A 13,147-nucleotide genomic window follows, 5' to 3' on the forward strand; every position below is an offset into this window, starting at 1 on the left:
ATTAAAAAGTGACAACAGCCAACACAATAATAGCTATCTGATGTGAATGAATCAAAATTATACCTATTATTTTTTGGCAAATCAGCAAAAAATACGTTTTTTGTTGTGCTGCAGAATTTTTGTAATTAGTTTGTGTGCCATGAGATGGAAACGGTGGGAAATTGCTTATCTAGGAAGACAGCATACCAGAAGGAACAGGAATAAAGCAGGCGTTAAAATGACAGGAACTGGGTAGGGAACCCTCAGCCGTGGGAAGGGACCCAGGCCCTGTCCTCTAATACCTCAGGTTACTCTCCTCTCTTGGTCCTCACTGCCCCCTCTGAACTGGAAGGTTGAACCAAGTGACTTCTCAGGTCTGTTGGAGCACAAAAGGTTTGTTGTTTGAGTTTTACTGCCCACTGCTCACATAGGAGAGACTCTCCTTTATACACGAGGGGAATTGGGACAAACGAAGGCGCTGTTGGGAGTGTAGCACTCCCGAGAATGTTCATGGGGATATGCTTGAAGGCACTGTGTAGATTTTTAAGATCTGACACCGGAAGTGAGAGATTAACATTCAGAGTTTGAAGGTTTTCCCTCCAGACAAAAGCTAGTTTTCTTGAATCTGTAATATAGTTTATCATATAATTTAGAGGCTTCTCCTCGCCTAGCATGGGACAGATTCTGGGTTTTAGACCCCATTTTGGCGATCATCTCCCATGAGCATTGTCACTCTGCAGGTGTTATGAATGGAAATTTGCAGGACTTCTCTGCTGCCTTTCTTGTTCCCTTTCCCTTATACAAGGAACTCAAGAAGGAATCCACAAAGCACGTTAAAGAGGAAAGTGGTGGAAAATGGGATGATGGGGGGTCAGGGCTTTGAGCCACCAACGTGGAGGTTTCTAGGAAATTGCTGGCTTAGTGATTTTGTCACCAATGTTAGTGTCTCTGGCCCTCCCTTCTAATTAGTGGTGTTCTAAACTTTATATGCTGAGATTGGAAAGCATTTTAGAAATTCTAGGAGAAAACTGAAAAAGAAAATAAGTCTCTTAAATGCTAATCTTTTTTAAAAGACAAGATTTAAAAATAACACACACATTGCATAGTTTTAGTACTTTTAGGAATATTTATTGTGACATCTTGCACTGGGGCAGGAAAACACCTCCAGTATGCCCAGCAGACTGACATAGCAGGGACACTGTGATCGCAGCTGCTGGCAAAGGACCCTGTTACCCAATGATTTAGAAGAGCTGATGGTTTGCCGGGCAGATCAATACATTTTCGTAAAGTGAAATGAAGCTTGAAAAAATAGATTGGTTGAAGCTTGGAGGCCACAAAGTTTGAAACAGATACAGTATCAAATTCATTCTCACATCCCCAACATGAATGAAAAATAACCCTACTGAGGTTTGAATCGGATATGAGGTGTCTCTCCATTCTGAGATGTGGAATTCTCCTGGGTACACTCTTGGTCAGGGACCCAGTGCAGGCAAATGTGCTGATACCTGTTAATGGCATTTTTAAAAAGTCCTTGCTGTGTGTATGATCAGCTTGATAAGCAAAAAGGGTTTCCTTTTCCTTTTTTTAATGGAAAAAAAGTAATAGTTGAGCAATGTAATAATTTCATAGTATAGAAATGAAAATTAATTGACCAACCCACTCCCAGTGGTAGCCATTCTCAAGAAGGTGGTATGAGTCATTTTAGACATTTATTGAGCATATATATCGATATCCTGAGTGAGTGCACACACACACACACACACACACACACACACACACACCAGATTATATTCTGCAACTTAATTTATTGAGAGTCTTTTTTTTAAAATACATTTTATTGATTTTTTACAGAGAGGAAGGGAGAGGGATAGAGAGCTAGAAACATCAGTGAGAGAGAAACATCGATCAGCTGCCTCCTGCACACCCCTACTGGGAATGTGCCCACAACCAAGGTACATGCCCTTGGCCGGAATCGAACCCAGGACCCTTCAGTCCACAGGCCGACTCTCTATCCACTGAGCCAAACTGGTTAGGGTTATTGAGAGTCTTAAAAAGAAAGAAATCAGTTGTGTTTTCAGTAATGTATTACCTTTGATTACCCTTCATTACTTAATGCTCCTGAAAACATAATAAAGTAACTGGCTTAGATGTATACCTGCTGAGTGATGTGCTTTCTTCATTAGTGTGATTTTTATTCAGCTACTAAAGAAACTGCTCTTAGGTAAAGCCTCATTGTGTGAATAAGGAAAACAACCTGCAGTGTGTGTCTTTCCGGTAGTGAATTATGCCACAGTACAACATTCACTCTAAATGTGCCCTGCCGTACTTTCTTAGTTGGAGAAATAGGCAATTTGGAATTGTCAGGCAACCTTTTCATCTTGTCCAATATCAAGTTCAAGGTCTTCATTGTTATTTGAAAAATACAGAGTGGAACAGGCTAAGTTAGGTTTGCCCACATGGGCAGTTTAGATTACAGCCTTGTCTGAATTCAGGACAGCCTTCTCTTTAGACCTTTCCCTCAGTCAGTACACATGCCACTGCACTGCCCTAATGTAAGCACAAGTGTAGAATAGCACTACTCTCTGAAAGTGATTTTACTCATTCAATTAAGATATTAATCTGATGCTTTGTTTTTTAAGTTTGAAAAATAGACTTTAAAGTTTTAAATGATCTGGAAAATGGTAGTATGTTGAGCACCTGTATTTATTTTTCTCCTCTCCCAAAGCCACCCTTAAACAGTAAACTGTCTGATACACACACACACACACACACACACACACATACACACACCTCAAGGACAAATAGAGGAGAAAACTACAACAAAACATTTGAAACTGAAAATCCAGTGGATGAGAACTAACCAATTAATCAGGTATGGGAAGGCAGAATTCTGACATGGGGGGTGAATTACCCCACTGGGTCCAATTTACACACAGAACCTCCACAAGTTTTAGCAATTGACACTACAGGTGCTGCCTCCGGTGTGGGCCAAGGTCAAGCTAGAATCAGGAGTAGAAAGTATGTTTAAGAAGCAGTCAGGTCCCCAAATCTTCCTCATCTGAGCAACTTACACCTGCCCTTCTTGCTCCAGCAGAAAACGGGAAGTTTATTCCCAGGAGAGGTCAGGACAGTTTTGGACTGGAGAATGTAGGCACAGCTGAAAATATTTACATAGTAAACAGGTGCAGGGACCCCAGCACCCAACCCCCCTCCACTCTCCAGCTGCCTTCTTCCTCTCGGCTCCCAGAATACTGGCACTTACACCTTCTGGGTAGGAGGCCGGAAGATTCTTTTGAGGGGTCTGCCCAGCCTAAGAGGAAAGAGCTAAAGACTCAGACTAAACACTAAGGTCACCCGTTCTCCCAGTGAAACAGCTGAGTGAGGTCATGTGCTACAGTAAAGCCCACAGCAGACAAGCCAGCCTCTCACCCAGAGCTTCAAGTCAGCTTTGGGTGCCCTCTCTTAAATATGAGCAGACACTTTTAGCATGAAAGATAACAACCAAATCAAACAGGAAAAAAAAAAGAATAAGGAAGCAGAATATATGCAGTAAGAACATTTCAGCCCTAGCCAGTTTGGCTCAGTGGATAGAACGTTGGCCTACAGACTGAAGGGTCCCAGGTTCGATTCTGGTCTAGGGCACATGCCCAGGTTGTGGGCTCGACCCCCAATCGGGGGCCTGCAAAAGGCAGCCCATCATTGCAGGAGGCAGATGATCAATGATTCTCTATTTGATGTTTCTATCTGTCTCTCCCTCTCCCTTCCTCTCTGAAATCAATAAAAAATATACATTAAAAAAGAAGAACATTCAGGCACTTCAGAAAAATTCTTTTATAATTTCAGAGAGATAAGAAATTGTATTACATTCAGGATGCTATTTGGGGGCAGGGAGAAAAGAGTGCTTAAAAATAAAAACGATAATGGTAGAAATAAAAACTCTTTAGAAAGGCTGAAAAATAAAGGAAATATCCCAGAAAACTTTTTCAGTAGGAAAAAAAAAAAGGTTAACAAAAGTGGAAAATAGGAGAGAAAAGATAAGAATAGAGGATTAGCCCAGAAGGTCCAATATTGGAAAACAGGAATTCTGAGGAAGGAAAACAAAGGGCATGGAGGGGAAGAAGTCATGCCGTGATACAGGAAAACACCGAAGAATGTAAGAGTATTAGCGGTGTTGGTTTCTAGAAGGAAAGGCCGAGCACTCGGCAGAGATGAAGGTAGGCCCACATGAAGGCGCATGGAATTCACAAACCGAAGTCAAAGAGACAATCCAAAAAGCTCATACTGAGAGGGAAAAACAAAACAGAATCTGGAATTTAGCAGCACCAGAAACCAGAAGACAGTTGTTATGCAAGGAGGTCAGACCTCAGCGTACTGCTTGCCCATTCCAAAGAAATAACCCAGAGGACTGACTGGCTGTGAAAGACGGGTTTGTGAGGACTTGCATGCGCCCCGTGGTGGCTGGCTGGCTGGTAAGGTTTCCTGCAGCCCAGGCTTTCTCAGCACCGGGCACTACAGAGGAAGAAAACAAAGCACACGGGACATAGGGCCGGGGGCGGGCAGGTGGGTGGGGTGGCCCCTAGCTGTTTCTCTGCAGTAGTTTACAGTCCAGGTTCACATATAGAAGCAGTTTCTCTTTGGCCATGTCTTGACCGAGCAGCTGGCCAGGCTCCCCGGGCCAGCCCCACAGCCCTCTTACAGATGGCCTCCACTGCATTCCCACAGGTGGAGGGGGAGTTGGAGCTTGGGAAGGGGCCCATGTTCTCACATACCAGACAACAATAAAGTTTTCTTTAGTCAGTGACAGAATTACATATGTCCCCCCACCTACCCCCTCTTTGCCCCTCTCCACCCAGCCCCCTGCCCCACTCCAGGCCTTCATCACACTATTGTCTATGTCCACGGGCTATACATAAACAGTATGCATGTAAGCTCTTTAGTTAATGTCTTCCCATCCCCTCCTCCCCCTCCTCTATGAGATCTTTCAGTCTGTTCTGCGCATCAATAAAGTAATGCTTAGGCCGCCGTTGCTCAGTGGTTGAGCATCAACCTATGAACCAGGAGGTTGTGGTTCGTTTTCCTATCAGGGCACATGCCCGGGTTGCAGGCTCAATCCCCAGTGTGGGGCATGCAGGAGGCAGCCGATCAATGATTCTCTCTCATCATTGATGTTTCTCTTTCTCTCTCTTCCTTCATCTCTGAAATCAATAATAATAATAATATATATTTTAAAATTGTTCTCTTTGAAAAAAGTAAAAAGAAGGAAATAATGCTTAAAAATTCTGAAGAAAAAATATTTTCAACTTAGAATTCCACTTCAAGACTTGCTATCAATCAAGTGTGAGGGTAGAGGAAAGACAGATTTAGATACACAAGTTTTCAAAAACTTGTCCCCCTTTTGGGAAGTCTACAGAGGATATCTCCACCAAAAATGGGGAATATCTAAGAAAAAGGGTGGCTGTGGAAAGGGGGTCAGCAGGAGGAAGGCGCATGCGCCTCCAGCATGGTGGTGAAGGGAGGGCCCAGGATGCCAGCTCTGCAGGAGGTGTAGGGACGTCAGTCCTGCCCGGAGCAGGTTGGTGGGTTCTCGAAGGTACTTCTCAGGGAGATGAAATCGATGCATCTCTGTATGTGAATGTGTTGAGAAAAGGCATAGCCAGAGAGTTCGAAGTTGAATAGAAAACCAAGAAATAGAAAGGAAGCATGTTAGCATAGGAGGCATGGCATTTGGGCTCCGTTGTGAATATCACTGCCTAGTGTAAACATGAGAACTGCACTAGAGCGTTGTATCTGTATTGGAAGGATTAGGAACAGGGTGTGTGTGTTGGGGGGGTGGGAAGGGGGGGAGGTCAGGATAGTGGAAGAACTTAATCCTCCTTTTCCATGATAAGAAACTTATAGATAATTCCTAAAAATGAAAAATCAAGACATAACAATCTCAACATTCCCCAATGCCAAACGATTGGCTGAAAGAATTGAACATGGCTGTCTCCAGGGTTTGGGGAACGGATATGTCATCTGATGTTGAGGGTGGTGGTGGGGAATGTCATGAGACTGAATAATAATACAAGAACTATTTGACTCTTGAAATTACATTCATATGTAAGGTTGATAAAAAGAAAAACACTTTTTAAAAATCAAGTTTTATAGTTGCTCTGCTTAATGCAATATTTTATGAATTCTAAGATGCATAGATTTTTCACATTTTCATATCACTAAAATTAGGCTGCATCTTAACATCTGTGGTGTCTTAGACTTAATGCAATACAATGGCTCAGGATTCTGGTATTATGTCTTATTTGGGAATGACCTGAGTATAATCCTTTTTTCTTAATTAAAGATTGCAGGCCTAAGTCTACCTCTTCCTCCCAAGAAATTGATTGGTAACATGGATCGTGAATTCATAGCCGAGAGGCAGAAAGGTCTCCAGAACTATCTCAACGTTATCACCACAAATCACATCTTGTCTAATTGTGAGCTGGTCAAGAAATTTTTAGATCCAAACAACTATTCCGCAAACTACACTGGTAAGCAGAGGGATCTGTGCTTTGCTAGAGATAAAACATGTGGGAGAAACTCTATTTCCAAATGGGAGGATGTGTGTATTTGTTATAGGGCATTATTCATGTACTAATTCTTGCCTGATTGTAATTTACTGAAATGTATAAAAAGAAGATAATTGCTTCTAACATGTTTGTAATGTCTGCACAGAAAAATCTGGAAGAGAAGTTATTGTGTCTTTGTCCTTACAGTCTTGTCTTTGTTAACTTCCCTGACAGACTAGAGAGTAAAGAAGCCATGGTAATCTATACAGTGATCAATTGGTTTGTCTTTGGCTCCATTTTTATATTTATAGCTATACAGTGTGTCTGGTTTTTCTCAGAATTACTGAACAAAACAGTTCGAAAGGGTCCTCCCTGTGTTCCCAGTCGTTCACCAAGATCGACTCAGTGCAGAGCATAAGGAGGAGATCGCTCCCTGGACCAGGCGGCAGCCAGGGACCGAGGTGGGAAGGGTACTGATTCCACACATAGCTGACATCACTAACCTAAGCCTGGCGTCCGCCAAATGGGTGATTAAATATGGAATTCACTCTGCGTGGCCTTGAAGAGACCAATGGAAATCGTTGTAGAACTGAGCTAAGATTAGAATTCAGATGTATTGTTAGAGCTAAATCATGCTTAGAGTCTTTCTAAATGAAACTCTGGGTGTTATTAATAGATTGTTTACATGCTACTTTTTAGGTGCTCAAAACACTAGTTTTGAAGCAATTCGAGGGGGGCATCTTCATTCCTGTTTCAGAGAGAGGGAAGTAGAGGCCTGTTTGTCAGGCACCAAGCTTTTCTGCACAACAGACCCACTGGGGAGTCTCACAGAACCTGACTCCCAGCTGCACTTGGCAGGGCAGCTCGTGGTGGTGGTGTTTTTATCGATTTTAGAGAGAAATAGGAAGGGAGGGAAATATTAGTTTGTTGTTCCCCTTATTTATGCATTCCTTGGTTGATTCTTGTATGTGCCTGCCTAGGGATCAAACCCGCTACCTTAGCATATTAGGGCGATGCTCTAACCGGCTGAGCTCCCAGCCAGGCTGGCTCATGGTTTTTAAATCTCCCTAAGAGATTCCTCTATGCAGCTCAGTTTGAAAACCACAGCCCTTGGGCCTTACTACTCACAGCGTGGCCTTTGTATGAGCAGCACTGACGTTATTGGGAGCGTGTCTGAAGGCAGAATTCAGGCCCCATCCCAGACCTGCTGCTGATCAGGGTCTGAGTTTCACAAGGCCCCCGGTGATTGCATGAGCATTGAAGTTTGAGGAGCCTCACCCTAGAATGTGCCTGCCATCTTCTAACAGAAGATGAGCAAGAAAAACGCCTTTGCAGAGCACACAGAAATGAAGGAGAGTTTATTTCAAATTCCTGTTGACTGCAGCTTGCAGGTTGGACATGGAGCTGTTAACGAGGCTTCCATTCATGCCCCGCTGGTTTTGGGATCACACAGAAGCATCACAGGACACAGCTCGCATCCCTCACAGTAGCATCGCTCATGGCTTTCATTCCGCTGTGCTGCACCTCAGTTATTCCCCAGACTGTCAGGGGGTGGGCCGCCTGGATGGACTGTTATCCAATCGGCCCCAACCCAGCCCTGCTCATCGGTTTGTCCACCTTGTTTCCTGCTAGTGTCGGGGCCACATCGAGGTGCAGTGCCCACATGAGGATGCTGTGCATTCCGAACCTGGCCTCCGCTAGGCCTGTGCGGCTGCTGGGGGCAGGCTGGGTGCTGCGGGCGCAGGCAAGGAATACACTCCCCCTGCTCTCTGGGAGCTTGTATCAGAAGTACATCGATTCGCCTGGAGCCAGAGCTGGAAGGGATCTTAGTGCAGGCACATCAAGACCCACCCTCTCATTTTCTAGATGAGAGTCCCCGAGAGGGAAGGCCTTGCCTAGGGTGGCACATTTGCATGACTGTATGAGTACAGTATTCGGTGTTTTCTGATTAAAGTGCTGCTCAGCTTAGCTGGTTTGGCTCAGTGGATAGAGCATCAGCCTGCAGACTGAAGGGTCCCAGGTTCCATTCTGGTCAAGGGCACATGCCTGGGTTGCGGGCTCGATCCCAGTTAGGGGCCATCTAAGAGGCGGCTGATCAAGGACTGTCTCTCTTATCGATGTTTCTATCTCTCTCCCTCTCCCTTCATCCCTGAAATCAATACAAATATATAAAAATAAGTAAATAAATAAAACACTGCTCAGACCTGGAAGGTGGTCTGATCCCTATATCTCCTTCTACTGTCCCTCTCTCGTGCTACCAGTGTCCTTGACCTTGCCTTCCTCCCCCACCCCGCAAGGTGCACAGTCAGGAGTCCAAAGCAGGGGGACAAGAAGATCCACTAGGGACTCCCTCAGGACCCAAACACTCCACGGGCTGCCACGATGAGAGGGCACATCCCTGTGATGGAGCAGTAGCGGACAGTGGCTGTTTTCAGAGAAATGCTGATCTGTTTCTCCCTTTAGTGAAACGTCCGAACTTGTCTTTGGGGCTGACTCACCAATAGTCTCAGGAAGCGATGCCCAGGCGCCCCAGCCTCCTCCTCTGAGCCATTCATTCCCCAGCAAGCCGGGCGGACATGTCCAGGCGTCCCCAACCCAGTGCGCTCATCGCCCCCTGGGGGCTTGTGAGGTGTTCATTTGAATTAGAAAGTCTAATTGAGGATCAGCTGTTGTACAGGGAAAACAAGTACCTCCGGGTCATGAGGGGTTGTGTGGACACACACACACACACACACACACACACACTCCGCCTTATCTGGTTAACAAGGCACCTCTGTCAGGTAGCAGCCTCACTGCGCTGTAGCCATCTTCCCACCTCAAACCTCAGACTCCCTCAGAGTAAGGGGTGTAGCGTCCACACAGAAGTCAGTTGGACCAGAAACCAGGAGGCATGGCTCCTAGTCCCAGCTTGGTCGGCACAGCATTTCCCCTCTGGCTTCAGGGTCCAGGCCGATAAAACAGGAGTTCAGGGAGGGGTTGAAGGAGTGTTGAAGCTCCCTCTGGTCTTAAAGCCCCCGGAATCCCTCAGTAGCCTGATAGTGGTGGCCCCAGGATAAAAGGAGGGAAGGAGAGGCTGGGGGTGGGGGTTACCTTCAGAACAAGGCAGGAGTTGGGGAAGCTGTTGGATGTGCAGGCCTCTGCAACACCACTTCCTGTGGTAGATTAGGGACCTGAGCCCAGCTGCAGGACTTGCGGGGGAGGGGCGTCGGTGTTTGTTCCCTGTAGTCACCCCAAGGGGCTGGGATCTGGGAGCTAAAGGCTGCACACTTGGGGGCAGCTGGTACCTTCCGAGCTGAGAAGTCTGAGCTCTGTGGGAAGCTCAGGATGGACTTGAAGGCTTTGCTCTGTGTTTCCTCTCTGGGGAGTGTTTATCTGCATTTACTGAGCCTGCATCCCACTCCCCTCCCTCCCCCCGGTGTCTATCAGTGCTACAGAAATAGAGGCCAGATGCCGTCCTTTTCATGGCTTTCATGTTCTAAGAGGAGAGAGCATCCACACCCATTGAACATGTTTGGAACCCTTAGTTCCCACAGCACGAAACATTTATTGAATACCTACTGTGTGCCAGATGCTAGAACAAGGAAGGAATAGTCTCTCTCCCACCCTACCCCCACCCCCTGCAGGGAGAGGACTATGGCAGGGTAAACTGGGGCAGCACCTTGGAGGGGGTGTTGGAGAGGGAGTAGGATTGCAGACGATTTATTTATTTATTATTTATTATTATTTTTTAAAATTCTCACTCGAGGATATTTTTCCATTGATTTTTAGAGAGAGGGAAAGACAGACAGAAATATCGATGTGTGAGAAGCACATTGATTGGTTGGCTCCTGCATGAGCCCCAACCAGGGCCCAGGCTGGTTGTGGATGATTTAGATCTGAAGATGGAGGAAGGCTTCCCAGAAGAGCTGATACCTACAGGAAGGGAGGGGTGGTGTTGAAGTCAGCCAGGTCCAGAGGCAGGAGCAGAGCTCCAGGGGAGAGAGGCATTTCCCTGTGGCTTTACTCAGACTAAGGTGTGTCCTTCCTGCCCAAATTTCTGGTCTGGTAGAAGAGGGTGGCCCTAATACAGGGCAGCCTGTGAGTGAATCCCAAAGGAGAGGGACAGATGCAGCATTGGGAGTGTGCCGGGAGGGAGGGAGGGAGGGCTTCTGGCTAAGGGAGCAGCAAATTTGGGCTGAGCCTCAAAGGATAGATGAGCAAGAATGGAAAATGGTGAGGGGTGAGGCCAAGCAGTCTGCAGGGGCTGAGGGAGGCAGATCTCAGCGAGAAGCGTGGGAGGCACCCCTGTGTGGGAGCCGGAGCCAGAGCCCGGTTGTGCGCTGGGTTGAGAAGCTTGGTTTTGACTTGGTAGGAGATGAGGTGCCAGTGAAGGCTTCAAAGCTGAGGAGTAGATTCTTAGGATTGAAGTGTGTGGCTGAGTCTGGGGTGGGGGGATTAAAATTGGGAGCATAGAGGTCACGTCATTTACTTGACAGTAAGTCATAGTTTAGTGGAAAGGAAATGTCCTCTCTACAGTTCCCTGACCCCTAAGGTATAAAAGCTGTGTCCCAGTCCTCAGCGTATCAGTAACAAAGCTAGCACATTCCATTTATTAACAGCTTTTTTAAAAAAAATATATTTTATTGATTTTTTACAGAGAGGAAGGGAGAGAGAGATAGAGAGTCAGAAACATCGATCAGCTGCCTCCTGCACAACTCCCACCGGGGATGTGCCTGCAACCCAGGCACATGCCCTTGACCGGAATCGAACCTGGGACCCTTCAGTCCGCAGGCCGACGCTCCATCCACTGAGCCAAACCGGTTTCGGCTTATTAACAGCTTTTACCCCGTTTCTACAACACTGTACACCGCACAGTGACATACAGTAAATATGGCCGACTAATGAGTCACTGTTAGTTTTGAACAGGCTGTCCTTCACAGCCTCTTAGAACGACATGGTACCGCATTTAGAAAGTTATTTTTCATGATCTCTCTTAAAGTTGATATGAATGATTTTCACTTAAAAGAAATTCCTTTTCAGTTCAGTTACATTGCCATTATTTTGTAAATACTAAAAACATATTGTATCAACACTAATGATGGCGGAGGTCCGGAGTTCCCAGTGCTGATACTGAAAGCGAATATGCTCTGTCAACCCAGCCCCTCCAAACGGTTTATGTATCACGTGGCGTAGTTAGAACTGAGGTAAATGGAGTCAGTTTTGTATTTGGTCCTCACATCTCTTCTGTGTGGATGGACTGACACTTTACGTGTTGAGTCCGTAAACAAATAGCTAGTGCGTTTTCTTCCCTGAACCTCCTAACTCGGCATGTACTGTAAGGTTCATCCAGAGATAATGTGTGCCCGAGAGGCAGGGGAGCCCAGACCAGGTAACGTTGACATATGGAGAGCCTTTCTGCCAATCCCCACGCCTCGCCAGTCTGCCTGGACTGTAATTAATTCGAGGCAGAGGTGCAGTCCACAGTGCATCTGCATGATTTCTTTGTTTTCAGGGATCAGGAGTGGCTCATTTACTCACTGAATTGAGGAGAAATAGCAAATTACAGATGTTGCTTTTTAAAAAATAGATATATTTTATTATTTTTTACAGAGAGGAAGGGAGAGGGATAGAGAGTTAGAAACATCGATCAGCTGCCTCCTGCACGCCTCCTACTGGGGATGTGCCCACAACCAAGGTACATGCCCTTGACCGGAATCGAACCTGGGACCCTTGAGTCCACAGGCCAACGCTCTATCCACAGGGCCAAACCGGTCAGGGCACAGATGTTGCTTTTTGTAGGAACTACCAAGGAACAGCTATCCTGATAATTTCTTAGCATGGTGAACTTCAAAGAACTTCCTCTTCTCATTGTCTTCTTAAAAGGAGCAGACATTCTCCTGATAGCCGAACACAAAAGGAATGGACTTTTTCCAGTAAACAGGCAGACCACACTTCCCACAATAGGACTGTGTTGCTGCTGTACATAGACGGCTTTCTAAAACACAGGCTTTTTCCCCCCTCCCAGGATATATTTAAGGCTAATGCTTCTTTGTTGGTGAAAGCTATAATTCCACAAGGAATGGAGATGGGATAAATGTCACTTGGAGCAACACTGAATACTCTTCCAGGCTGCCTTAGAACCCATTTTGAATTTTGTGCGTGGGGTGGGGCCTGGTGCATATATTGAATTCTTGGCATATACCAGCTAGTTTGCAAACTCTTTTTTTCTTTAATCAACCTTTTACTTTGAAAGAATTGTAGACTTACAAAAGAATGGCAGTGATAGTACAGAGTTTCTATGTAACCCTCACTAGTTTCCCCCGATGTCACATCTTACATGACCGTAGCACGTTTACCAAAACTAGGAAATTAACTTTGGTACTTTGTGACTACAGATTTTATTCAGATTTCACTAATTTTCCCAATAATGTCCTTTTTCTGTTCCAGATCCAGTCTAGAATCCCACATTGCATGTAGTCTCTGTGTGTGTTTGTGCGTGTCTGTGTGTGTAATTAAGTTTATTAAGAAGGTCATAGACTATAAGACTTTCATTTGCAAGGATATCTTAAGCATATGGTACTTTCCTGATATGTTTGACTAATGAGTTCCTAAAATGTCTTTGCAGAGATCGCCTTACAACAGGTTTC

General features: G+C 45.5%; 1 protein-coding gene across 1 annotated transcript in view; it reads left to right on the forward strand.

Moving 5' to 3' along the window:
* PXK (PX domain containing serine/threonine kinase like) overlaps positions 1-13,147 on the forward strand; it is a 52,532-nt gene that overhangs the window by 5,578 nt on the left and 33,807 nt on the right. The window contains 2 exon segments of the mRNA XM_015558216.1: positions 6,317-6,503; positions 13,126-13,147. The exon segment at positions 13,126-13,147 is cut by the window's right edge and continues 48 nt beyond it. Of these exon segments, the coding sequence (XP_015413702.1) occupies positions 6,365-6,503; positions 13,126-13,147 (161 nt within the window). The 5' untranslated portion in view covers positions 6,317-6,364.

Source organism: Myotis davidii, unplaced genomic scaffold, assembly GCF_000327345.1.
Source record: "Myotis davidii unplaced genomic scaffold, ASM32734v1 scaffold189, whole genome shotgun sequence".
In the NCBI taxonomy this organism is placed as follows: domain Eukaryota; kingdom Metazoa; phylum Chordata; class Mammalia; order Chiroptera; family Vespertilionidae; genus Myotis; species Myotis davidii.